Source organism: Hemicordylus capensis, chromosome 13, assembly GCF_027244095.1.
Source record: "Hemicordylus capensis ecotype Gifberg chromosome 13, rHemCap1.1.pri, whole genome shotgun sequence".
Lineage (NCBI taxonomy): Eukaryota > Metazoa > Chordata > Lepidosauria > Squamata > Cordylidae > Hemicordylus > Hemicordylus capensis.
The window spans coordinates 579,533-604,105 of record NC_069669.1 but is presented as its reverse complement, the minus strand read 5'-3'; the positions used below and the strand labels follow the sequence as shown (position 1 = coordinate 604,105).

At 57.8% G+C, this 24,573-nt stretch overlaps 1 protein-coding gene across 6 annotated transcripts in view; it reads left to right on the top strand.

The window, feature by feature from the left end:
- Positions 1 to 24,573, top strand: part of TNRC6A (trinucleotide repeat containing adaptor 6A) — a 40,932-nt gene that overhangs the window by 13,680 nt on the left and 2,679 nt on the right. For 2 of the 6 annotated variants that reach the window (XM_053276185.1, XM_053276181.1), the window contains exons 3-24: positions 2,776 to 2,866; positions 4,589 to 4,610; positions 6,995 to 7,360; positions 7,648 to 7,695; positions 9,163 to 11,733; positions 12,241 to 12,405; positions 13,146 to 13,327; positions 14,093 to 14,173; positions 14,387 to 14,438; positions 15,142 to 15,284; positions 15,886 to 16,038; positions 17,470 to 17,601; positions 18,109 to 18,237; positions 18,329 to 18,400; positions 18,852 to 19,053; positions 21,007 to 21,138; positions 21,515 to 21,673; positions 21,967 to 22,107; positions 22,931 to 23,041; positions 23,143 to 23,361; positions 23,906 to 23,976; positions 24,083 to 24,222. In XM_053276185.1, the coding sequence (XP_053132160.1) occupies positions 2,807 to 2,866; positions 4,589 to 4,610; positions 6,995 to 7,360; positions 7,648 to 7,695; positions 9,163 to 11,733; positions 12,241 to 12,405; positions 13,146 to 13,327; positions 14,093 to 14,173; positions 14,387 to 14,438; positions 15,142 to 15,284; positions 15,886 to 16,038; positions 17,470 to 17,601; positions 18,109 to 18,237; positions 18,329 to 18,400; positions 18,852 to 19,053; positions 21,007 to 21,138; positions 21,515 to 21,673; positions 21,967 to 22,107; positions 22,931 to 23,041; positions 23,143 to 23,361; positions 23,906 to 23,976; positions 24,083 to 24,222 (5,351 nt within the window). In that variant the 5' untranslated portion in view covers positions 2,776 to 2,806. The remainder of the gene's footprint in view (positions 1 to 2,775; positions 2,867 to 4,588; positions 4,611 to 6,994; positions 7,361 to 7,647; positions 7,696 to 9,162; positions 11,734 to 12,240; positions 12,406 to 13,145; positions 13,328 to 14,092; positions 14,174 to 14,386; positions 14,439 to 15,141; positions 15,285 to 15,885; positions 16,039 to 17,469; positions 17,602 to 18,108; positions 18,238 to 18,328; positions 18,401 to 18,851; positions 19,054 to 21,006; positions 21,139 to 21,514; positions 21,674 to 21,966; positions 22,108 to 22,930; positions 23,042 to 23,142; positions 23,362 to 23,905; positions 23,977 to 24,082; positions 24,223 to 24,573) is intronic. The other 4 variants (XM_053276184.1, XM_053276182.1, XM_053276183.1 and 1 more) reach the window with 4 other exon arrangements.

The following is a 24,573-nucleotide window of genomic DNA, read 5'->3' as shown; positions in this document are numbered from 1 at the left end:
ATACCTGGGGAAGCCAGGCCTGCCTTTTTCCTTGTGTCTGAATTCTCTTCCTCCCTGCAGTTGCCCTGAATTCAGGCTCTTGGGTTGGTTGGGTTGCAGGAGTGATAATTGAGGACATGTGGCACTTAAGTGGGTCAAAATGAGGCTAATAAAATGGGGAGCAGAATTCCATTACTGCCGGAAGAGCTTCATAAAGCAACAATTGTCAAGCTGTTAATCAAGAAGCTCGAGGCAGGCTGGCTAATGCCCTCTTGTGGGGCCTGCTGTGTCTTTCATGTGCAGAGCCCACAGTCCATAGCGCAGGCAGCAGCTCCTCTTGCTCTGTGGGCCTGGAAGTAAGTGGAAGGGCGGCATAGAAATGCTTCGTGTGCAATCGGTGGTGGTGGTGGTGGTGGTGGTGGTGTGCACTTGGAGCTCTAGTGGCTGATGCCTCCATATGCACTGAGCGTATGACTCTGCCTTCCACTGAATCGGACCTTCATCCATCTAGCTCAGCACTGGGATGGCACCGGCTGCCAGGCCACACTCCATACAGGGGCCTTTCCCAGCCTGTCTAACCATTTCTAACCTTCCATTTCTGGGCAAGGTGTAGGAGTGCTCGACTTCAGGCAGTCCTGGATTAAATGGATTACTGGGATCCTTTCCAGTCTGGTTTGTTCGCCCTGGTGAATGACCTGCCCAGGAGATAGATGAGAGAGTGTGACCTTTTTCATTCTCCTGTACCTCTCAGCAGTGTTCGTCCCTTGGGCCATTGTATCCTTCAGGCCACCTCTCTGGGTTGGGACTTGCGGGTACCGTGGCACGGTGCTTCCAGTCCTACCGAGAAGGTGGTGCTGAGGGATGCCTGCTCTGTCCCTTGGTCCTTGGCCTATGGGGTGATGCTGGGTTCTTTTCTGACCCTCATGCTGTCCCCCCCAACATCTACGTGAAGGTCCTGGGAGAGGGCATCCGTGGGTACAGACTGTGGTGTCATCAATATGCTGATGATTCCCAGCTCTCTCTGTAATTTAAGTCAGCCAGTACCAGAGAGACCGTGGATGTCCTGAACCAGCATCTATAGCCTGTTCTGGATTGGATGGGGCAAATAGAAACTTAGTCAAGTTAATATGGAAGTGTAAAGCTTATTATCTAAGGGGTGAAGTAAATCTGGTCCTGAAGGAGATCATGCTCCCCCTGAAAGACCAGGTTTGCAGCTTGGGGCTGCTTCTGGACTCCACACTGTCCTTGGGGGTGGGGGAGGTGTGCAGGGGTGCCTTCTACCTGCCACAGGTGGCATGCGACCCCATGTGGAGAAGTTGGTCGCAACCGCATGTGTTGGTGACATCCAGAATGGATTACTCCAATGGGCTCTATGTGGGGCTGCCCTTGAGGGTGGTTTGGAAACTTCAGCTAATCCAGAATGCTGCTGCAAGGATGCTCACAGGCACTAGTAGTTCTTCAAGTATTATACCCATCCTGCAGCAGCTTCCCTGGTTGCCTCTGGGCTCAATTCAGATGCTGGTTTTGAGTGTTCCCTCTAAGGTGTGTGCGCGCGTTCACACATTTTTTTTTTATGTCTGCTCAACCTGATCCTGTTCAGGTTGAATCAGGAAAGTCCCAATCGGTATGCATGTGCACACAAACTGCCTTGATATTGCTGCCCAGAACAAAATTCATCCCGCACGCAGATGAAAACAAGTACTAGTAGGAACTAATCCGCCTACTTTCCTTTCACTATCCCTACAACTGGACTAAATTTGGTCCAAATCGGTTAGGCAGTTCACAAGTTAGCCCACCTGTACCTCAAACGTTCATGTGTCCACTATCTTGAATTGGGGTGGATGACATCATCACAAACTGTGCGTTTGAGATCTCCCTATGTGTCCCTACAACTGTACCAAATTTGGTTCAAATCAGTTCCCACTTGCACCTCAAGCGTTCACGTGTCCGCCATCTTGAATCAGGGTGGTTGGCATCATTACAAACTGCGCTGTTGAGCTGTCCTGTGTGTCCCTACAGCTGTAGCAAATTTGGTTTGAGGAGGTCTATATGTTAACCCACTTGAGCCTCAAAAGTTTACGTGTCTACCAAGTTTGCCTGACCCCTGTATCTCTTTCCCTGCAAGGAGCCAAGTAGTTGGGTGGAACCCCTAAGCAGAAAAGCAGTTGGAAGGAAAGAGCCTACCATCCCACCCCACTCTGCTCATGCTCCTTTGCTGTGGATTTCAGCCTCCTATTTAAAAAAATAAATAAGTTGACGTGACAGCATGGGATGTGGCATTCTCATGGGGGTTTTCCTCGGTGATTCTTAGTTGTCTTCAATACAGTTCCATGTGGGAGTACTTCGTTTTGGAGAAAAGTTCATCTCGGAGAACGTAGGGAATGCTTGCTTGCTCTTTGGATGCTCTAGAGTCTGTGGGCCGCTCTGGAGCATTTTGAGGTGCAAGGGCCTCATCGGTCCCCTGCATTTCCCCCTTCCTTATATCTGAGACGTGTCCTCCGATGGCTAGGTCTATTCCTAGGCACACTTGACCAGGGGGTGTTTAGTGCAGCACTAGCTCATCGTAGCAGGTGAAACTCTTATTGTCTGACTCATGCCTTGTAAAAATGCACAGCGAAAAAGTGTCTGCCTCAGTCCTGTGTTTGTGTTTGCAGAAGTGGGGAAAGTGCAGAAACTCACACTTTGGAGTTTACTGCTAAAAGACAGACCCGTGTCACATGGAGAACGTATTGGTGGTTATGAAGCTTCCCTGGCATGCATTCTTCCAAGATCTAACTGCAGCCCTGTTCTTCTCAGGGAATTAGTGCAAGAAGAGGAAGAACAGTTGATGGAAGAAAGGAAAAAGAAGAAAGACGACAAGAAGAAGAAAGACGGTGCTCAGAAGAAGGTGAGTTGGGGACTCAGATGCTTCCTGGAGGAATGTGCTGGCCTCGGACTTCCCACCAGATGGCAGCTGGTCCGCACTTGGCTCTTCATCTTGGAAAAAGCATGCGTCCCATCTCTGCCAGGTTTTGCTCAGCCTCCGTTCACTCTCTCTGCAGTTGGTATAACAGTCAGACCTGCCTTGCGTTGCAGGGTGATTCTGAAAGCCAGTCCTACAAAGATTGCAACACACACTGGAAACTGAAGGTGCCGTTTCAGATTTCTGTGTTGGTGTTGAGAGCTCTTGGTGTGAAGCTCTGCATGTAGCGCTCCTTGGCTGCATGCCTGCCTTCCCCACAGAGTGCTTGGAGCTTCCAGTTCGGGCTGCCTGCCACTCTTCTTTGTCAGCTGCCCCGAGGCTGCATTGACATCCAGGAACTTGTGTGAGCCATGGGCAAGGGACAAGGACCTCTGAAGAGCGCTGGAAGGCCTACTCGGGTTCGGGTTGGCTAGTTATGCTTTCAGGCTTCGGTCCACACCTGTAAAGGGCTTAAAAAAAAAAACCTGTGGTGGTTTTTAGTGGAAGCAGAGGTTTGCTTAGGAAGCTGGATTCTTTGCCTGCAACCAGTTTTGCACATTTGTGGTAATGTTTTAGATGTGTGGGAGACAGCTGGCCCCATGTTTGGTCTTCTGATGCTAAAGAGCTTCAAGGGAGCCAGAGACTCACTCTTGCCAGCTCAGCTTCTCTCACTCCTCTTTCTCACTGGAGAGTGACAGATGCTTGCTTGCCTTGGGCCACCCAGCAAAAGCCTGAATGGCGGCAAGGCCTGCCCTGGTTGGCCCCCTTCTTTGCTTGGCGGTCCAAGAACTTGCCGTTGAAGGAGAGCTCTAGCGGCAGAGTGGCTAGGGTGTCACCAGTGGCTTTTGTGTTAATTTTTGTGCACATGCTTCTTAGGAGGCTGCTGTCATTGAGGCTTGTTGCTGACCGTACACATTTTCCAGTCTGTTATAGCTAGCAAGACTGTTCAGAAGTGCTGCATTTGCCTGAATCTAAGACTAGATTCCCCCCACCCCAAGCTCTTTAACATGAGACATTGTGGGGGTCGCCTTAAATTCGGAGTCCTCTTCCTTTTGGGTAAATACAGGTATAACTTATATTTAACCTCTGTTTTTTAAGGGGATCATCTTAAATTCAGGTTCATTTTCTATTTGGGTACTTCTGGCAAATATTCCACTTTTTTATTAACTTTCTGCATGTGCTCCTGAGTTGGTTCCTTTCTATAGGTCTTTCAGGCAGGAATTTGTATATAACAACTTTTTGTTGCACAACAAAATATTTCAGGATGTACTTTTCCTGTTTGTATACATTTATGAGAGGCTGGATACTGCAAATTCCTATACCAAGCCAGAGCTCAGCGGGCATAATGCACCACCGAGCCTTTCTCATATTGGAGCCTCGGAGGAGCCTCCCTCTGCATATATCATGCGATTCCTTCTCCTCATGGGTCACACCCTCTTGGTCTTTAAGGCCAGCAAGTCCATGCACTTATCATGGAGTTCTGCACTTAAATAACATTTAAAATAAAATGTATTAGATTTAGAAGTGCTGTTCCTGAAGCTGGCTTATGTCAGTTGTCTGTTTAGAAATGCCGGGTGTAGGGAAGCTGGCAGCTTATGGGGCTTGATGGATCGGTGTCCAAAGCCGGGCAAGCAACTCGCAATTAATTGGGTGTTCTCTTTGTTTCAGGCCACTGAACAAAAAAGCAAAGGTAAGTTGTTCTTCAGTTGTTGACATAACTTGAGTATGAAACCTCTTGTACAGTGAAGCACTTTGGATGGTCCGGCAGTGGTGGCAGGGGAATAAGAGAATTGAAATGCCGCTTTCTCCACAATTGTGTGCCTTAAATGAAAGATGAAATGGAATCTTTCATGTCTCGGAAAGTCCAAAGGGGAGGGGGGCGGGCTGGCTGGCTGCTGAGGTGCACGTGTAGAATTCGCGCGCCCCCCCCCCATACCCAGCAGGAAGAGATAAGCAAACCTTTGGGGAAACAAGTGCAGGGGAGGAAGTGTACCAAAGAGAACTCTCTCCTCATTCTTCTCTCCCTGGGGCTCTGCTCTCTCTTATGGTTTTAAGCCCCTTCCTGGTTCGTAGAGGAGGGACCTGCAAAGGAGGACACTCAGCTCTAAAGTCTTTACCCCTGGAGGAGATCCTGCTCATCTCTCCTTCCCACCCCATGGTGTTCCGCATCCCCAGGACATTCCTTAAATATTGCTGGGCATCCAAAAGCCTGCATGCACTGCTTGGACTGCTAGAAGAACCTGCTCTGTACATCCTTAAGAAGGTGGGATTCTGCAGCCCATACTACATTCCACGTGCCTGTGGAGTGGTCTGGAGATGTCGGTGTCACAGAGTGCATACAGCTCTGTTCCTAGTTGATCACGCAGCCACCATGCTGCTCTGCCAGTGAAGGAAAATCCCCTTCTGGGTGTCTGCCTGGGCAGCTCTGGGGCCCTGTGGCTAGGGATAGTGCAAGTTTTCATTCAACACCATCTCTGGGGACTCAGGTTTGAGAACTCCTGTCCTAATCATTATGGCTCGTATGCATGCTTGCTCAGGAGATAAGAGATAATAGGCATTTCAAAATGGGAGGTACTTCGTCTCCCCCCCACCCCCGCCCAACCGCCAGTAATTCAAATAAAATCTGCTCTGCTGGAGGCCTGTTTGTTTTTCCTTCTAATGGTGGTGTGTATGAATTGTCAGAAACTATACAGTATATCAAGGGAGTGATAGGATAGTGGGATGAATAGCCCCTTGTCAGTATGAGGGTGGGGAAGAGACAGAAATGTTCTGAAAGGCGCCCCAGCAGAGGACTGTAGCAGGAAAGATGGAGGCTCTTGAAGCCGGTTTGTGAACTGCTTGGAGGCTGAAAGGGTGTTGGACTGTGGAGGGGTCTGTTAAAATGCCTCTTGTTCTGTCCCAGGGTGGTAACTCGGGCATAATTTTTAGAGCAGTGAATGCAAACATGTATTCTGATTTAAGAATGTTTCCTGAAGGTGCTTAGTCTTAAGTATCTGGGTACGAAGTAGTTACTGAACTATTTCCTCAGAAAGAGTAAGAAGTCAATATAAAAAATGAGCATCAAATTATGTTTTCAGAGGAGAAAGTGCTCTTCTCTGGTTAGAAAATCATTCTTATTGAAACTTTGGTCTGTTTCCTTTCTGAGTGAATGTTGGCCACACCCAGAAAACCTTTTGCTCTGACAACTGCTTTCCTACCAGATGGGAGAGGCGGTTAACATTATCTGTGAAAGGGCAGGGACTTCCTGACAGAACTGCCTGGATTGGATGTGCCTCCTTTCCTGCTCCTTTACAGCTCTGCAGGGGTTAATGGGTTGGCCAGCAGCCGAGGGGAGCTTACAGCCACAGGTGTGCTCCCCACCTCAAGAACAAAGGTCTGAACGGAGAAAGCCCGTCCCCAAGTAGCCACCAGATAAGCCGGTGGCAACTGCAGACGAACTTGTAAATAGTCTTGGCAACCGTAAGCCTTGAAAAAGAACCCCAAAGCCGAGATTTGCTGGGTGTTGAGCCTTGCACCCTGGCTCCTTCCAAGTGCTGTGCTTCCCATCTCTCTTGCAGAGGGCCAGCTTTGAGACGTGCAGGTGAACAACTGGCTGTCTTGTCACGATGCGCACTTCAGGCCCTGCTCCGCCAGCTCGCCTCCCAGCCCTCCCTCCTGCAGCCTTTCCCGTTCCAATCATCCCCTTCTTGCCCCCAGCACGTCGTCCTCGTCGTCCTCCTCCTCCTCCTTTGAGGTTTCTCTCTCTAGCGAAACGGAGGCACCGTCTCTCAACTTGCTGCTGCTGACACTTTACCCCTCTGAGCAGTTAGAATCTTGCTTGCGCATCTCCATTGCCGGGGAAAGCGGGTGTGGGGGGCAGGTCTTGAGCCGCAGCTGTGGCCAGTTGGGTCTCTCGTGTCTAATCTGCACCTCCGAGTTCGCCCGGAGTGCAGTCTTATGAGCATGGAAGGCTGTGTCCATTTTGCTGCTGGAGGGGGTGGTTGCACTTTGCTTATGGCTTTTGGGGGAAATCTAGATTAACTGACTTGCGCTCTTCCTCTCCTCCCCCCCCCCCGCTTCTTTTGGTGAGTGCAGTGCCAGAACCAGCCAAGCCCAGCACCAGCCAGCCCCTCTCTGCCGCCTCCACTACCGGTCCTTCCCCAGCAGCCAGCGGCGGCGGTAATAATGCCAAGCGGGCTGCAGGCAGCCATCAGCAGCCGCCAGCTCAGCAGCCGCAGCCCTCGCCTCGCTACCCGCCCCGCGAGGTCCCGCCCCGTTTCCGGCACCAGGAGCAGAAGCAACTCTTGAGACGAGGGCAGCCGCTGCCAGGGATCATTGCCAACCTGGGGCCAGCGTCCAAGCTGCTGAACGGCCAGGCCGGAGGGAGCGCTGGGGCGAGCGACCCGCCCGTGGCTGGGGGAGAAGGGCAGAGCAGCAGCAGCAGCAGCAGAAAGCAAGCAGGTGAGCCGTGGGTGGGTCACTGAGGGGAGCGTGTGTCCGTGATCTCGAGCCTCATCGCGCGCCACCTCCAGGAATGAAGGCTCGTTTGGAAAGCTGGTTGCAGTTGGCCGCCATGCAGGCCGGGTGGGGCGGGACTCTTCTCGGTGGCTCCTGGGCCACTTCCCTGCTACTTCAGCGAGCGGATATTCCTCAGGCCTCTCCTCTCGGTGGGGGCGGCGGGCGGGCGGGCGGGCGGACAGGAGGTGCCACCCCAGTAACACTCCTGTGATCTCTTGCTTTCCCCCCAGGCATGCCACCCATTCGGGACTTGGTCAGCCACTCCCCTAACCAGTCAGGTGACGCAAACCTCTTTCCCTTCCGTGTGTGTCTCCCTGGTTTTCAGTCACAGGCTGCCAGTTCCTGTAGCTCCTGGCACTGTGGCCCCAATTCTTCTCTCCTTGGTTGTCTTGTCTTTCTTCTTCTTCTTCTTCTTCTTCTTCTTCTTCTTCTTCTTCTTCTTCTTCTTCTCTTCGTTTGGGGAACTTGCTGCTGAAGTGCATGCCTTGACAGGGGGCTTCCTGGTCAAGAGGCCGTGTGAGGTGCACCCGCTGTGTGCGTAAAAAGTGGTGCTTGGGGACATTCATTCGTGCTCTTTCTGGGCTGTAAGGTAGAGATGAGGCTTCTCCTCCCCCCCCCCCACTCTTAAATGTGGGCTGGGATCCGCAGAGCTCCTTAGGCTCCCATACCGGATACCCTCTGCTAGCCCAGCGCAGTCCTCCTCCTCGGTACAGCTTGGTTTCAAGCCAGTCGAAGCCATATCAAAACTTGCTGACTCCTTGGATGCTGGCTGTGGTCTGTGTGATGGTCATGATAATGGATATGGTTCGTAGGGGTGACTATGCTGAGAGTGGCACTGGGCACCCTTGGAGAGAGATGTCTAGATTGTGCTGTTGTCCCTTGATTGCATGATTGGTTTGGGCAGGAGACTGTATCTCGGCTGGGCCTCCAAGCCTGTTGAACACACACACACACACTTACTTGAAAACCCAGCAATAAACCCACTTCTGAAAGGGGATTTGCTCAAGAAATTCCGGCAGCGGGGGGGCACCCCAAGCAGAGGCCCGGTGGCAGGCAGTGGCAGGTTCTCGGACCTTTTGGCCCACCCAGCCCTCTCCAGGGTCTCGTGTGAAAGGAGGGCTGCCCCAGCCCTGTACCTGAGAGCTTTTGGAGGGAGGTGCTGGGGGTCGGGCCTGCTGGGCTGCTCCTCTGCTCTCTGCTGAGTCAGACCCTTGGCCCGCCAAGCTCACGGCTGTCTCCCCAGGCGCTCAGGCAGAGAGGGGCCTTTCCCAGCCCTGTTGCTGCCCGAGACCTTGTTGGGGATCTGGCCTCCCTGGCCTTCCTCTGCCCTTTGAATTGGGCTTGGAAGTGGCAGCCCCTGAAGCTCTTGAACTGGTGAGTGAGGGCTAGCAGTCGCATCTTAGACTAACAGAAGTTCCTGAGTCTTCTCCAAAGGCACGCCCACGTATGTTGCAGCCCAGCAGTCTAATCGACTCGAAGTAGATGGACACTTTTGGAATGCCCTTGTGCTAGGAATGTGGAGGGAACTGGCAATGTCGTCCAAGGCCCCACCAACTCCCGGCGCCTATCAAGTGTCTCTCTGTGCCACGTCTTTCTCTTTGTAGCCGCTTGTGTCTCTCGTTCTGCGGAGTGGCTGTCTCGGCAGAGTCTCGTCTTGCGTTCCCCTTTTGGTGGCACTGAAGGTGTCCACCCCCTTGCTTGCTGCCTGCCACTTCCAACTGTGTTGTTTTCCCTTCTCCTGCTAGATCTGAACCACAGCACACTAGGATCCCATTATGAGAACTCGCACTGGGGAACAGTTTCTTCCAGTAGTGACTCGAGCACAAACTGGGACAAAGTCATTGTAGACGGCTTGGACAAGGAGGCCTGGCCCGTGGCCACAGGCAGTGACTCGGAGCTGGCTTCAGAATGTCTGGACAGTGACTCTGCCTCGAGTTCCGGGTCAGAGAGGAACCTGACGATCATGACGTCCGGGGGCCCCGGTGGTGAAATCGGCAGCCTGCGGAACGGCCAGGTTCCTCAGACCAAGTTTGGCAACAGTAGCAACAGCAATAACGTGGGCACCGGAAGCATTGCCCGGCCATGGAGCCTGTCCCTTAGCACCATGATGAGCACATGTACGACTTCTCCAGATGCTTCTAGCAGCATCTCTGAAAGTAGCAACAACAGGCCGAATGCCTGGGGCTCCCTCAGTTCTTCTTCCCACGGAGGATTAAATCCCAGCACTTTGAATTCCAACAGCAACCACGGTGCCTGGCCTGTCTTGGAGAGCAACGGGCTTGCCCTGAAAGGGCCCGGAGGCGGCGGGGCCAGTGGCACAGGGGTCGGCCAGCTGGCGCACAATCAGAGCCTGGGCAGCTCCTGGGGCAGCCTCCAGGAAAACTGTGATTCTCAAGCAAACGGTACAAGGAAGGTTTCGCGGCGTGGGCAACCTCAGAACCTTAATCCCGAAGTGAATGGACCAAATAATAACACTACGAACTCTATGCCTTCTAGTTTACCAAACCCTGCTGGTCCGATGCAGGCGACTGAACCGGCGAGCAGTCACCCCCCGGGGCCCGGGGCCTGGGCCGGCGGGAGTGCCAAGAGCGGCCGCCCGCAGCTCCCGGCTGCTCCGGCCCCCAGTGGCCCCTCCGCTGCTCACCTGAGCAATGGGGAAGCCAAAGCCGGCAGAGCGCGGGGCGCCGTGTGGAGTGCCTGCAGCTCCGACTTCTCCGGGGACCAGTGTTCAGACCCAAACAGCCAAGCCAACAGTGACACTGTGAATGCAACGCTAATGCAGCCTGGACTCGGCGGGGGGAGCAGCAGCAGCGGCAGCGGCAGCATGAACTTTGAGATCAACGGGAACAAAGGAGCAGGGGCCTGGGAGGTGGCGGCGGGGGGCCCTGCCCAGAGCACACAGTGGGCGGGGGGCCCCGAGTCAGGCCCTGGAGGAGGTCGGAGAGGCTGGGGCAGTGCTGTCCCCGGCAGCAACCCGGCCGACGGAGAGTGGAGCAAGCTGCCAAGCAACCCGCCCCCCTCTGGGGGCACGAACGGGAATGTCAAGAAGTTTACACAGGGGTGGAAGTCCGCGGAGGGGGAGAGCGCCAGTGTCGGCCTTCAGGGTCCCGCAGCAGCTCAGCTCATGGAGCAGAACGGCGGGTGGACCAAAGCGAGTCCCGGGGAGAGCGAAGGCCGTGCCGGGAGCCCTGAGGAGAGAAGCGCCGCGGACGGGGCGAGTCACGAGAGGAGGAGGGTGGACCAGCACGCATTGCTGCAGAGCATCGTGAGCAGAACCGATCTGGACCCGCGGGTCCTTTCCAACTCTGGTTGGGGACAGACTCCCATCAAGCAGAACACTGCCTGGGACACAGAGGTGACCCCCCGAGGGGAAAAGAAGGCTGACAATGGGACCGAGGCCTGGGGAGGCTGCGTGGCCCAGGCTTGCGGGGCTGTGGAGCGAGCCAGTCTCAACGGGAGTGGCGACGCCTCCTCTGGGCCGGGGTGGGGAGAGCCAAAATCTGCGCCGCCCAGGTGGGGGGATGCCAAGGTCCCCAGCAGCCAGGGGGGTTGGGAGGAGGGCTCTGCTGCTGCTGCTGCTGCTGCCCCAGCCAAAGGCAGCCGGTCCTGGGGGAGTGGCCAAGGGGACCGGCCCGCCCCATCGCCCTGGAGCGATGCCGAAAAGCTCAAGCAGGGGTGGGCAGAGGGACCTAAAGCAGGCCCGGGGTGGGGGGCTCCAGCGGTTGACAGCTGGGGGGAGAACTTGAGGAGCAATCATTGGGGGGAGGTGAAGAAGTCCAGCTCGGGCAGCAGCGACAGTGACAAGTCGGCATCTGGCTGGAACGAGCCCAGCAAGGCTGGCTCTGTGCACTGGGGAGCCGCTGGTGGTGGTGGCAGCAAGCCAAGCGCCCGTGCTGGGTGGGAGGAGCCTGCCAAGCCGAGCCAGAGCCAGGGCTGGGGGGAGGCACCCAAGCCGCCCGGCTCCCCAGACTGGGACAGACCGCAGGAGGTGGGGTGCTGGGGTGCTCAGCCCGCCCCCAGCAAGCCCCCAGGCGGGGGGTGGCTGGGTGGACCAGTGCCGGCCCCAGCCAAGGAAGAAGAGCCCACCGGCTGGGAGGAGCCCTCCCCGGAATCCATCCGCCGCAAGATGGAGATTGATGACGGGACTTCTGCTTGGGGGGATCCGAGCAAGTACAACTACAAGAAGGTGAACCTGTGGAACAAGAACTCCCTGGACAGCAGCGGCCGTCCAGACCAGCAAGCACAAGGACAGCAGCAGCTCCTGCCTTCGAGCGCCGTGGTGGACGTGGGAGGCGGCGGCGGCGGCGGCAGCTCCGGTAAGTCTCCGTCTACGTGGCCTGCAGCTTCCTTGCGGCAAGAATCCTATTGGGGGGCCATCACAGAGTGTCTCTTGAAAGCAGCACAGCACCTGGGGAGAGGTGAGGGAGGCACCACCCGGAATGTTTAAACTCTTCTCCCCCGCCCCCAAAGCTAGACAGTTCATGATTTATTACATTTCTCTGCTGCCCCATCCAAACAGCTCTGGGCGGGGCACAGTAACAAAACCAACACCCATGTATTGGTCATTTTAAAGACAAGCAATACAAGCAGATCTTTTAAACCATTAACAACTAAGACATTTAAAACAGTTTAAAAACCCTGGAAGGCCAGGAAAGAGCTCTCGGGATGTTACCATACTGGGCCAGTTTGTGTTTCCGCTGGGAGTATATCGGCTCTGTGGCCTTTGTGAAAGAGTTGCATGGAACTGAAAAGTTTGGCGGTGGCAAAGGAACGAAGCCAGCCTGGCCTCGGGTCTTGCTAATCATGTGACCCTCTTTTAAAAGGTTGGGGGGAGCCCTCTCCTGCACCCGCTGCGGTAGATAATGGCACATCGGCCTGGGGCAAACCTGTTGACACTGGGGCAAGCTGGGGGGAGTCTGTTGGAGACGCGGCGAGCACCAGTTCCTGGGGGCATGCATCTGTTGGTCAGCAGGCTTCTCACAAACCTGGTACGTGCTTTGGAAGGTGCCGTGCGGATTGTGGATTTCACGGGGAAAGGATTGGGGGGGGGGCGGCTGGAAAGAGTGGACCCAGGTGGGAAAGCAGAGTCTGTGTCTCTGAGCAGGGGGGGCACGTGCTTTTGAGTCTGGGAGATGCAAGGGCAGGCCCTCTGCTGTCCCTGGCATTGGGCAGACTTCTCTTGGCTTCATCTTGCCCTCTGTAAAGTGGGACTAGTGGCAGCCAAAGCCCTCTTCAGACATGTTCTCAGTGCAAGCAGCGGGGAGGAAGAGGGTGAGTGACGGTGGGTGGGTGGGACTTCCTCCTCCGTGTCAGCATGAGTGCCACTGCTCCCGCTGCGAACGTCTGAAGTGGGGGGCGGCTCTTAGGCCTGTTGACAAGGGCGAGCCCAGAGATGGTGGACTGCTGCAGTATCGCCATGGTGCTGTCCCGCAGCATCATCATCATCGTTGTTGTTGTTGTTGTTGATGATGATTTGATTTCTATACCGCCCCTCCAAAAATGGCTCAGGGCAGTTTACACAGAGAAATAACAAATAAGACGGCTCCCTGTCCCCGAAGGGCTCACAATCTAAAAAGAAACACAAGATAGACCCCAGCAACAGTCACTGGAGGTCCTGTGCTGGGGGTGGAGAGGGCCAGTTACTCTCCCCCTGCTCAATAAAGAGGATCACCATGTTCAAAAGTGAGCAGGGGTTGAGTAAGGAGTGGGTTTCTGTTTCCACCCGCAGGATCAAAGTCTATGCAAGTTCCAGATGGCTGGTGTGGGGGCGACATGCCCCTGACAGGAAGCCATCAGGCCAGCTGGGAGGAAGAGGAAGACGTTGAGATTGGCATGTGGAACAGCAGCTCAGCACAAGACGTGCATGCTTCTGCACACTGGCCGCTGTACTCAAAGAAGATGCCTTCTAAGGTAGCAGCCCCGGCTGGAGGGCCAGCCCAAGGTGGGGCTGGGGCTGGGAGGAGGACTGGGCCTTGCCTTCAGAAGCAGCTTTCCACACCCCCAAGGCAGAAGCAGCTGTGCCAGTGGAGGCACAGCAGCCTCTGCTTCCTGGCATGACCACGCAGTTCTACCTGGTGAATGGCCAGCTTGCAAGTAGCGCAGCTCTCCTTAGTGCTGGGTCTGTCCGAGATGGGAGGGGGAGGAGCAAATGGAGCTGCCGGGAAGCAGAGGCAGCTGCCCCTCTTTGTCCCACCCCCCACCCGGTTCCTCAGGGCAAGCCTATGGAACTGGATGTTCTTAGTCGTGAGAGAGCAGGCGGGGTCGGGAAGGGTCGGCGGCTCCCCCCCCCCAACTGTGTAGGGTCAGCAACCCCCCCCCCCCCGAGAAGCACCTCCCCTTCCTGGCTCTGCTTCTGGCAGGGCCCTGCAGAAGGAGGGTCTCCCTCCCACCCCCTGCATTGGTGGGCTTCTTTTTCAGGGGGTTCCGCTGCTGCTTCTCTCTCGCTTTGCTGGCCCCACTGCTGATGACTTAGTTGGTTCTTCTGAGCAGGAGGGCTCGGCAGCCGGGGCTCAGTGTTGCTGGTGCCTGTGCCACAAGCAGCCCGCTCCCCCCGCCCAGCCTCCAGCCCCCTCCTCTTGTAGTGGCAAGGACAGCAGGGACAATTTCCTAACCTTCATCGGTGTTGCCAGTAGTATTGCAGTTTTTTTCTGTGTGTGTACACGCTGTTGTTTTTAGGGAACCATGAAAACTGGAAACAAGCAAGATGAATCATGGCTCAATCCATTTGTCAAGCAGTTCACCAGCCTTGGCTTCCCTGTAAGTACTGTATGGCCCTTCTCCTCCAGCCCACAGGGCAGCTCTTCGCCTCCTCGACCCTCTTCCTGTTCACATGCTGGGTCAGGAGGCCGGGGAGCATCTTGCGCTCTCAAGAACACCCAAGTTTTGCAAAAAGGCAGGAGGGGGGTTGATCTCCCGGACTGCCTGCAGAACCTCTGCCTTTAAGCTTGTCTTGTTTGTTTGCTCCTCCAGAGAGAACTGCCAGAAGAAACCTTGCAGAGCAATAAGATGGACATATCGGGAGGTAAGCCCAGGCCCAGGGTGGTGGCAGAGAGGCGCTGGGCACTGGGGGGGCAGATTCTTCAAACAATGTGTGTTTAAGTTTCTGACCCAGGTTTCTCTGGCGGGGGTTGACACTACTACTACCAATACTTACTTACCGCTTGCTTTTCAAACAGTTCTCAAAGCACTTTACATGGGAGGAAAATATATAAATAAAAATAAAAATGGCTCCCTGTCCCCAAAGGGCTCACAGTCTGAAAAGAAACCTACACTAGACACCAGCAGCAGCCACTGGAGGGATGATGCTGTGCTGGGGTTGGAGAGGGCCTGTTGCTCTCCCCTTGCTAAACGGCAGAGAATTGCCCCTTCTTCTTCCAAAGGTGCCCCTTTGCCCAGTGAGCAGGGCTGACATTGGAAGCCCCAGTTGGGTGTTGCTTCACCTTGGTGTCCGGCTGGGTGGTGCACTTGGCTGGTGGCTCAACGGGTCCCATCACCCTTGGGGTCCTAAGCAGCTCCACTTGCTCCCCTCTCTCCCACCCTGCCCCTGAGCTGCACAGCTCCACCTGATGAATGGCCAGCCTGCAGGCAGTGTGGCTTTCGTGAACGCTGGGGCAGGGTGAGATGGCGGGGAGAGTTGCTCCCTGGCTTGCTAGGATCAGCCGCTCCCGGTGCGGGAGTTTGGTGCTTGAGATCGTCTGTCCGGAGCTGCTTCCTGCCTTCCCCAGGGATCTTGCCTGACAAGCGCATGGAGCTGGAGAAGCACAGCTTGAATGTTGGCGAATACAGCCGGGTGGTAGGGAAAGGCCCCGGCTCCCGTCCTCCGATTTCCAAAGAGTCTTCCATGGATCGAAGTCCTTATTTTGATAAGGTGAGCTTTCTCCCAAGGGACGGTTCCGAAGGATTGTGGGCTTCCTTGGGAATGCCAGGTGTGATCTGTTTGGAATCAGAGTCTGTCTGGCTGGAGAGTGAATGGAGTTGAACTCTCTGACTGAATCCCTCTCTGGTCTCTCTGGGAGAGGAGTTGAAGTTCAGGCTCCTTTTTGAAGCAGCATATGGCGGCTTCTCAGTGGTATGTCCCTGTCCAGCCACGCAATGCTTTCTCCACCAGTTCTCCTCTCAGCGGATGTCAGGAGAGACTCCTCTGTCTCTAGAGCCCAGCGCGAAAGAGAGGTCCGAGAGGGTTCCCAGGGAGGGCGTGCAGTGTGTGCGCAGCGCTAAGCAAGGCGCCAGGCTCCATGGAGAGTGCGCTTGCTGTTGGCCTTTCCTCCTCCAGAGAGGAGGCCTTCCCCCGGCTGCCCCCTCCTCGGCACTGGGCTTGGCACCTGGCTGCGTTTCTTCTGACAGCTGCTGATGAGAGAACTGTCTGGCTTTGGCACTAATCTTCTCTCTCCTGTTTTCTGCCTCGGTCGGCCTCCTGCTGCTTGGTTTGCTCTCCGGTCGTTGCTCCTCCAACTTGTCTGTCCAAGCAGGATGGTCTTGTTGTAGCAGATGATTCCCAAACCATGCAGTTTATGTCCAGTCAGAGCACGAAGTTCCCCCCTTCAAACAGTGCACTACCTAACCAGGCCCTCCCAGGCTCCCTCCCAGGGCTGGGCATACAAAACTTGAGTTCTGTTAGACAGGTAAGGCTGCCGGCGTTCTCTTTGCATGGTTTCCCAACAAGGCCGTTCCTCCGGTTTGCAGCGGGGCCGCTCGGGCATCTCCCCTTGGCTTCGAGGCCCGCTGCTGAAAATGACCCTCTGCGGATGCAGAAAAGGCATGCCCATCGGAGCTCAGTGAGGAAGTGGGGAGCCAGCGGGGAAGGAACCGCTGGCAGAGGAGCAGAACCCAGCCACTCGGGGGCCCAGCTCCAGCGTGCAGCCCCTTGCTCCCTGCCCTTGGCCTGCTGCAAGGGGCTGCGGTGGAGGCTTGCTGGGGTCAGGGTTGGCCTGAGTGCAGCCTCGTGGCAGGGGAAGGGGTGCCTGCAGGCCTGGAGGCTAAGCCGCTGCCTGAGGCCACAAGTCAAGCCCCCGTCCCCATCCTCCTCTGCCTCTCCTCCTCCTCCTCCTCTTGCTCAGAACAGCGCTGCTGGGTCAGGCCCATCCGCTCCAGCACCCTGTTTCCCACAGGCCCCCCCCCCCCCCCGAGGCCTCGGAGAAGCAGCCCAGAGGCAGGAGGAGATGCGGGCAGGCCCCCTCTCCCACTGCTGCTCCCCTGCAACTGGGATTGAGAGGCAGCTTGCCTGGGAGGCTGGAGGTGGCCCGTCCTCCATGGACTGGTCGAAGCTCCTCGGCTGGCGAGTGGCCATCCTCCCCCTCCCCCCCCGGCCTTCATGCCAGTGTGGCAAAGGCTTTTTTCTTGGCTGCTGCAAGCAGACTTCTCAGAGTGGTGGGAGGGCTTGGGGGACAGGCAGGAGGCCTGGGTGGGCGCCGCGGCTGCCCTGCGAAAGGCAAGCCACTGCGTAGGGTGGGTTGAGTGGGAACGGCCCTGGTGGGCTTCCCTCAGCCCCATGGAGGAGGGGCAGGGCACTCGGCGCTGTGGCCATGGCCAGGCTGGGCCGCCCGGCCCCCTGGCTCATGCCTTCCGCCAGGCAGGTATTTCCTGTTGCTCTGTCAGGACAGGTTGGAGGACAAAGGAAACAAGCCCACCGTTGAGCTGGGGGGGGTCCTCCCCCGTGTCTGCTTCTAAGCCTGTATCTGTGGACATGCCTGCTCCCTCCTGAGGAGCAGGATGTGGCTGGGCTGTGGCCGGTCTCGAGCCCGCCTCTGTGCAAGCAGCAGCAGACTGCTGGGAAGGCTGGGCACTGCGCCCTTTCCCCGGGGGGGCTGCAGCTTGATCGGCATTCCCGTCTAAAAGGCCACCTTCAGAAGACCGACCAGCCCCGAAGGGCAGCACAAGCTGGTTCCGGGGCGGGGGTGGGGGTGGGGATTCCCGGGCCATCGCCCAGTGGAAGAGGCCCGGCCTTGCGTGCAGCGCTCCCAGCCTCAGCCCCTCGGCGCTGCCTGGCCGCTCTGCCTTGTGCACCAGTGGAGGCTCCTCCGTCTCACGCGGGGCGCTGTTCTCTCTCCTTGCAGAATGGCAACCCCAGCCTGTTTGGCAGCTCGGCAGCACAGTCCTGGAGCACGCAGCAGTCTCCAGCCCCGCCGCTCAGCTCCTCTCAGCCGAACCCACGTGCTCAAGTGCCTCCTCCGCTGCTCTCCCCTCAGGTGAGGCTGCCGAGAAGTCCGGGCCTGGCAGCTCATGCGTCTTTCTTCCCCACTCGCCACCCGTCCCGGGCCGCCGCAGGGGGCCTCTGCCCGTGTGCCCCACTCCACCCAGCCGGTCTGCATGGGGCAGCCCGGGCCTTTCTGTCTGGGCGTGGGGTTGGCTGTGCGCAGCCATTGATCCGGTGGGTCAGAATCCCCAGAGGGCTCCGTCCCTCAGAAGACACAGGTTGTTCCCGCCACTGAAAGGCCGGTGCCACAGCTGTGGCTTGCTTGGGAGTAGCGGCCGTGGCCCCGTTTCCAGCCATGGAGGCCGAAGAGCTCTGCCTCCCTGCTCCTTGCCCACTTCAGGGGCTTCTGCCTGGCTTGAAAGGGCCCCCCCGCCCAAGCTGCCAAAGGGCCTCTGAAGCCAGGGGAGGCTCTGCCCGGAGTGCGCTTTTGCAGGGCGGGGGGGCTGTCCATCCTGGCCAACTGGCCCCCCGATGATGTCTTGCTCTTTGGTTCCTGTAGGTCCCCGTCTCCTTGCTGAAGTATGCGCCAAGCAGCGGGGGCCTGAACCCACTCTTCGGCCCGCAGCAGGTAGCCATGCTGAACCAACTCTCCCAGTTGAACCAGCTTTCTCAGATCTCCCAGCTGCAAGTAAGTGGGGCCATCGGGTGGTTCCCTCCCCCCTACCCCACCCACCGCCTTGCAAAAGAGCCCCTCCCAACCCCTGACTTCCTTCTCGCAGCGATTGCTGGCCCAGCAGAGGAAGGTGCAGAGTCAGAGAAACGGGTCTGCTGGTGGCCGTCAGGAGCAGCAGGTAGAGCTTTGCCGTCGGCATGAGGCACGCCAGGCGGTGCAGAACCAAGGATGCATAGCTGCGTGCTCTGAGTTTGGCCCTGCATTGTGCAGTCCAGGAGTGGCTCATCCTAAAAAGGGGGGCGGCGGGGGGGGGGGGTGCCAGGGAAGGCACAACTGCCCCTGCTTCCTGCCGGCTGCCTGGGTTGCTCCTCCCTCCCCAGCCCAAGAGCTGCGCTGCCTGCAGGCTGGCCCTGCTCTACCTGACGAATGGCCAGCCTGCGGGCAGCTCAGCTCTTGGGCTGGGGAGGGAGGAGCAACCCAGGCAGCCGGCAGGAAGCAGGGCAGTTGGTGCCCTCTTTGGCAGTGTTGGGACGCGCTGCTCCTGGTGTAGTCCCAGGCAGGCGGCAGCAGCTGCGTCTCAGGCCGTGCAGGCTTCCCCCTCACTCCCTGCTCTCTTTGTGCATTTGAAGAGTCGCTCCCTCAATATGCAGCAACAAATGATGCAACAATCTGCTCAGCTGGATCCAAACCTGCTTATGAAGCAGCAGCAGCAGCAGCAGCAGCTCCATCCACCCGCCATGAAGTCCTTCTTGGAGAGTGCCGTGCCCCATGCCAACCCGGAGCTGCCGAAAGGACCATTGCAGATCAATGCATTCAGCAACTTTCCTATAGGTGGGAGTGCCTGGCGTAAGCCTCTTGCATATGCACAGTGGCCCAGAACCACACTGCTCATCCAAACCAAACACCCCTCCTTTTGTTTTGTCCTCTTGTGTTGCCTGACTTTACCTGATTGCATGACTAAATAGATTAGAAAGTGCATCTTGCGATGCCTCCACAGAGGCTCCTTTTTGAGGATCCTAAAGGAAGCAGGGCAGATGCCTCAGTACCTCAGAGGCCCATGATCTGCAGTTTGCCTTTAATAGTCGGTGTTGCCTAGTCTATAATACACCGGAGCGAAAAGGGCTGCAGGACACAAGAACAGCCCTTCTGCCGGATCAGGCCCCAGGAGGCCTATCCAGTCCAGCATCCTCTTACATGCAGTGGCCCACCAGATGCCTCTGAGAAGCCCACAGGCAAGAGCTGAGAGGGGCATGCTCTCTCTCCCCTGCGACTGGTATTTAGGGGCATCTTGCCTCTGAAGCTGGAGGTGGATTATAGCCACCAGACTTAGCCATTGATAGCCCTGTCCTCCACGAATTTGTCCAAGCCCCTTTTAAATCCATCTAAGCTAGTGGCCATCACCACATCCCAAGGCAAAGAATTCCAAAGGTTGATTATGCGCTGTCTGAAAAAGTCCTTCCTCTTGTTGGGCCTCAATTTCCAGGCCTTCCATTTCATGGGGTGACCCCTGGTTCTAGGGTTGGGAGAGAGGGAGGAAAATGTCTCTCTCCATAGACAACTTGAAGGCCTGTCACTATTGTGGTGAGGTCTGGATGTAAAGGATGTGTTAGACGGGCACAGGAGCAATTGTGTGTTGTGGGCGGAGAAGTCAAACCTCCTTCTGTCATGTTAAATTACCCTGTCTCCTCAGCCACGGAAGGAGACAGGGTAACCCCCACCCCCCACTGCGACTGCCTTCTGATTCTGGCAAGTGTGAGCCTCTATGCTCAGCCTAATTTTGACCAACGTCTGGTTGCCTTTCTCGCCCGTCTCTTGAGGCTTTTTTCCAATGTCCACCTCAGAGATTGCCAGCTTGCATCCCCCCTCCCTCAGCCTCTCCTTCCTTCAGGCCCCTTTCTGAGGCGGTTGCCTGCCTTGGCTTGCCCTGCCTTCTGGTACCTCTTCCTTGTGGCCGCCTTCGCCACTCTGGTGGGGCTGCTGCTGCGCTGAGGTGCTTGCCGCAGCCCTGGCTTGCATCTGTGGTCCTCAGCGGGTGGGTCAGAGGCAATGGCTGGCTCCAGGGACACATCAGGAATCGGGGAAGCCCGGGTGGAGGTGCCCGCCCCCGAGCCGACTCCAGGGCATCCTTGCTAGGAGAGACTGGCTGGCTCAGCTCCCTTTCCCAGCCTGAAGCCCACCCTTCCAGCTTGGAGCAGTCTGGGAAGCGGCCACTGCCTTGCTGGCCATAAGCAGGGCCCAGCTCCCAAAGCCAGGCTTAGTTTCACTGGATCCAGCTGCATGGGGTGGGGTGCCCCTCTCCAGTCAGGGGCGCATGTGCGTCACGCCAGGGAAGCTGGTGGCCAAGAGTGGGGTGCCAGTGCAGAAGCATGTGAGCAGGACGGGGGTTGCCCCACATCAAGAGGCCAGTCTGTTTGCGTAATACAGAGGGTGGAAAGGACACCCGGCAATCAAAGGGATGGGCTTCCCCCGCCCGCCCCCCCCGAGGCAGACCTGAACTTGTGCCGTGGCTTTCTACCCAGGCGGACCCTTGGTCTGCCTCACTCTGCGCTGCCTGGCGGGGACTCCCCCAGCGGAGAAAGAGTCTGTCCCCCCCTCTGCCTGGAAGTGCTGCTGAGGACTGAACCATGCCTTCTTGCTGGGGAGAGGAGAGCTCTGTGGGCTGCGAGTCCTGCCGGCTGCCGCTGCCGGGCTCCCCGTTGCCTCCTCTCGCCTGGCCCAGGCCGAGCAGCCTTGGGTTGGTGGGGGCGCTTGGGACATCCTTGGGACTCAGGTTCTCTGTTGCAGGACTGAACTCAAACTTGAACGTCAGCGTCGATATGGGCAGTATTAAGGAGCCACAGTCCCGGCTGAGGAAATGGACGACTGTCGACAGTATTTCCGCCAACACATCATTTGATCAGAATGCCAGCAAAAGCGGTAGGCCAAGGGCAGGATTGGCCAGAGGAGCTGAGCGGCCCCCGTGGAGCCCAGCACCAGTCGCCTCAAGCAAAGGCTGGGCCCCCTCCCCGCGGGGCCCGCGTCTGCTCCAGCCCAAGGGCAGCTGGGGCTCTTGGGGTGTGGCTGGCCCAGGCCAAGCCTGGCCGAGCTGCGACAAGCTTGGAGGGGGGCTCTCCCCTCGCAGGGTGGTGTCTGGTCCTCCGCCCTGTACCTTGGCCGGGTGGGTCCTGCTTCGCTGCGGATGGCGCTCTGGGGTGTGGGCCTAAAGGACTCCTCTCCGCCTCTGGCTGGCTGCTGCTTGCAGCCCAGACCCCCACAGGGCCGGCAAGCTCTCCTTCCCTCTCCCCGCTCCCAGGTGCTATTTCGGGTGGCTTCAGGCTGGAGGAAACGCCCTTCGTTCCCTACGACTTCATGAACAGCAGCAGCTCGCCAGCCAGTCCTCCTGGATCCGTTGGGGATGGCTGGCCATGTGCCAAATCACCTAACGGTTCTAGCAATGTCAACTGGCCGCCAGGTGAGCTGCGTGGCCTCCTGGTCGGTCCGGCTAGGGTCTCGCTCACTCTCCTCCCTTCTGGCTCCAGGCGGGCAATCAGGTCCCATCCCAGGAGCACCGTTGGCCATCTTGAAAGATGACCGTGGGACGGTGGAGCCGGGTGGGGTGGGGTGGTGGCGGCGGCCACTCTGCCCGGGGAGTGACCACGTGAGAAGGAGTTGGGTGTCGTGATCTGTAGCACCCCTTTTGACTTGGTCCCCGACCTGCTTTTGAGGCTGTGTTTTGTGTCTCTGTGTGTGTTTGGGCAATCCTAGAGTTTCGTCCTGGTGAGCCGTGGAAAGGTTATCCAAACATTGACCCCGAAACTGACCCCTACATCACTCCCGGCAGCGTCACAAACAATCTGTCAATTAACACTGTGCGGGAGCCTGACCACCTCAGGGACAGGAACAGTGGTAAGTCTCCAGAAGCTGAACCTCGGGGGGTGGGGGGAGTGGAAAGGAGATTTGGCACTCTAGAAAGTCCCTCTCCAGTGGCTGGACAGCTTGACTCATCTCCAAGGGTAGGGAGTTCCACAGGGCCCAGAGAGTGGTGCTGCTTTGACCTGGCCACACAGGGCATGAAGCCCAGCTCCTCTGGCATCTCACGGTCATTTCTGTCCTGCATTTCAGCAGAGGTTCTCAAAGCAGTTTACTTGGGAATAAATCAGCTGATTCCCTGTCCCCAAAGGGCACACAAGACACCAGCAACAGCCACGGGAGGGCGGCTGGGCTGGGCTGGGCTGGACAGGGCCGGACAGGGCCAGTTGCTCTCCCCCACTCAACAGAAGAAGAGAACCGCCCCTTTGAGAAGGGGCCTCTTTGCTCACTTGGCAGGGAGCCCTGACTCTGCCCCTTGAGAGGGATCTAGTCTTGTGCTGCGGCAGCCGCGAGTGTGTTCCCGCTGGTTTCCACGCCACTGGCCAGGATCCTGGAGAGAGACACGCGTTGAGTCAGGGGCTTAGCAGCCCTAGCAGGAGAGGGTCCAAACGCGCGCGCACACACCCCACACCCGCCTTGAGCAGTGGCCAGGGCAGCAGCCCCCGGGAGTGGGAGGGAGCTCTTGCTTTCGTGTGGGGAACTGCGGCTGGGCAGCCAGAGGGGGAGCTCCCTTGCTGGGCTTGGTGCTGTCTTCAGGGCTGCCGGCGTTTGTCGGGCCTTGGCCTTGGGGCCTGCGTGCGATGCCCTGGCACGAGGGGGAGGCCCGGCTCTTCTGAACGGCTGCCTTGGCTTCCGGCAGGGTCCTCCTCATCTCTGAACACCACGCTGCCTTCAACTAGTGCCTGGTCATCCATTCGTGCCTCCAACTACAGTGTTCCCCTCAGCAGCACAGCACAAAGCACTTCTTCAGGTGAGCTCCGGCCGTCCTGTGTTGCCCTCTTGGCCCCGCTTCCTGCCCGTGACTCACTCATACTCCGCCTCTCTCTTCCTCTCCCCCCCCCCCCCCCGCAGCCAGAAACAGTGACTCCAAATCCACGTGGTCTCCTGCTTCCATGAACAACACCTCGCTGGCTCATGAGCTGTGGAAGGTCCCTCTGCCACCCAAGAGCATCACCGCCCCCTCCCGCCCGCCCCCCGGCCTGACTGGGCAGAAGCTGCCCTTGTCCACCTGGGAGAACTCCATGCGGCTGGGGGGCGTCTGGAGCCATTCCGAGGCCAGATATACCCCTGGTGAGAGATTCTGCCCGGCTGGGGCTTGGGGTGGGGGAGAGGGACAGCCGGCATTCCTTGAGCTGGTTGCCACAGATGGCGCTTTGCGGTAGAATGGAGCGTGTGTTGGGCGGGGGGGTCTTGGTGGTCCTCTGCATCAGAAGGCAGCCTGTCCAGCAGCTCAGCAGGGGCGGGGGGGGCCCTTTTGCCCTGGAGGCTGCGCCCTCCTCGGCCATCACCTTCGCCCCCCTGCCTTGTGCTGGCCACGCCACCAGCCTTGGGGGTGACTTGCTCACTGGGACCTTCCCTGCCAGGGGGCGTCATGAGGACCCACTGCAGTTGCCCTGGGGGGTGCCCCCTGAGGTGGGCAGTCGGCCTCCTCTCCTGCTTGTGGGCTTCCCGGGGGGGGGGCTGGGGGATGCCAAGCAGCAGCCGCCCCCCGAGGTGGCCACAGTCGTGGTGGGAAGAGTCTGGCCACTGGGCAGGCTGGGGGTGCACTTGGCAGCCCACCTGGGTGGCGAGTGGGGCCAAGAGGAAAACGAGCCGCGTTCTTGCTCCCTGGCAGGTTCGAGCTGGGGCGAGAGCAGCTCAGGGAGAATAACCAACTGTCTTGTCCTGAAAAACCTCACACCTCAGGTGAGCCTCTGCCCTCGCGCCGTGCCAGGCGAGCAGGTCAGTCCGGCCTGCCCCCCCCCCCGCCCCCCCGGTGACTCCGGCTGCAGCTCTGTTCTCCCCTCCCCAGATCGATGGCTCCACCCTGCGGACTCTGTGCATGCAGCACGGGCCACTGATCACATTCCACCTGAACCTCCCCCACGGGAACGCTTTGGTCCGCTACAGTTCAAAAGAAGAGGTGGTGAAGGCGCAGAAATCTCTCCACATGTAAGTAGGGCTGCCAGGAGTGCCTCCCGCTGCTCTTCAGCCGTGGGCACAGGCTCCCGGGACCCTCCGTGGGGTCCTCCTGCCTGTTGGGCCTCTCTCTGGAGAGGAGAGCTGGGGTCCTGTGGTAGCCAGCATGACTGGTCCCCTTAGCTAAGCATACAAATGGGAGACTAGAAGTGTGAGCAGCACTGGAAGAGATTCCCTCCCTCAGGGGATGGAGCAGAAGGTTCCCAGTCCCCTCCCTGGCAGCATCTCCAAGATAAGGGCTGAGAGAGACTCCTGCCTCCAACCTGGGAGAAGCTGCTGCCAGTCTGGGTAGACAATACTGAGCGAGATGGACCCAGGGTCGGA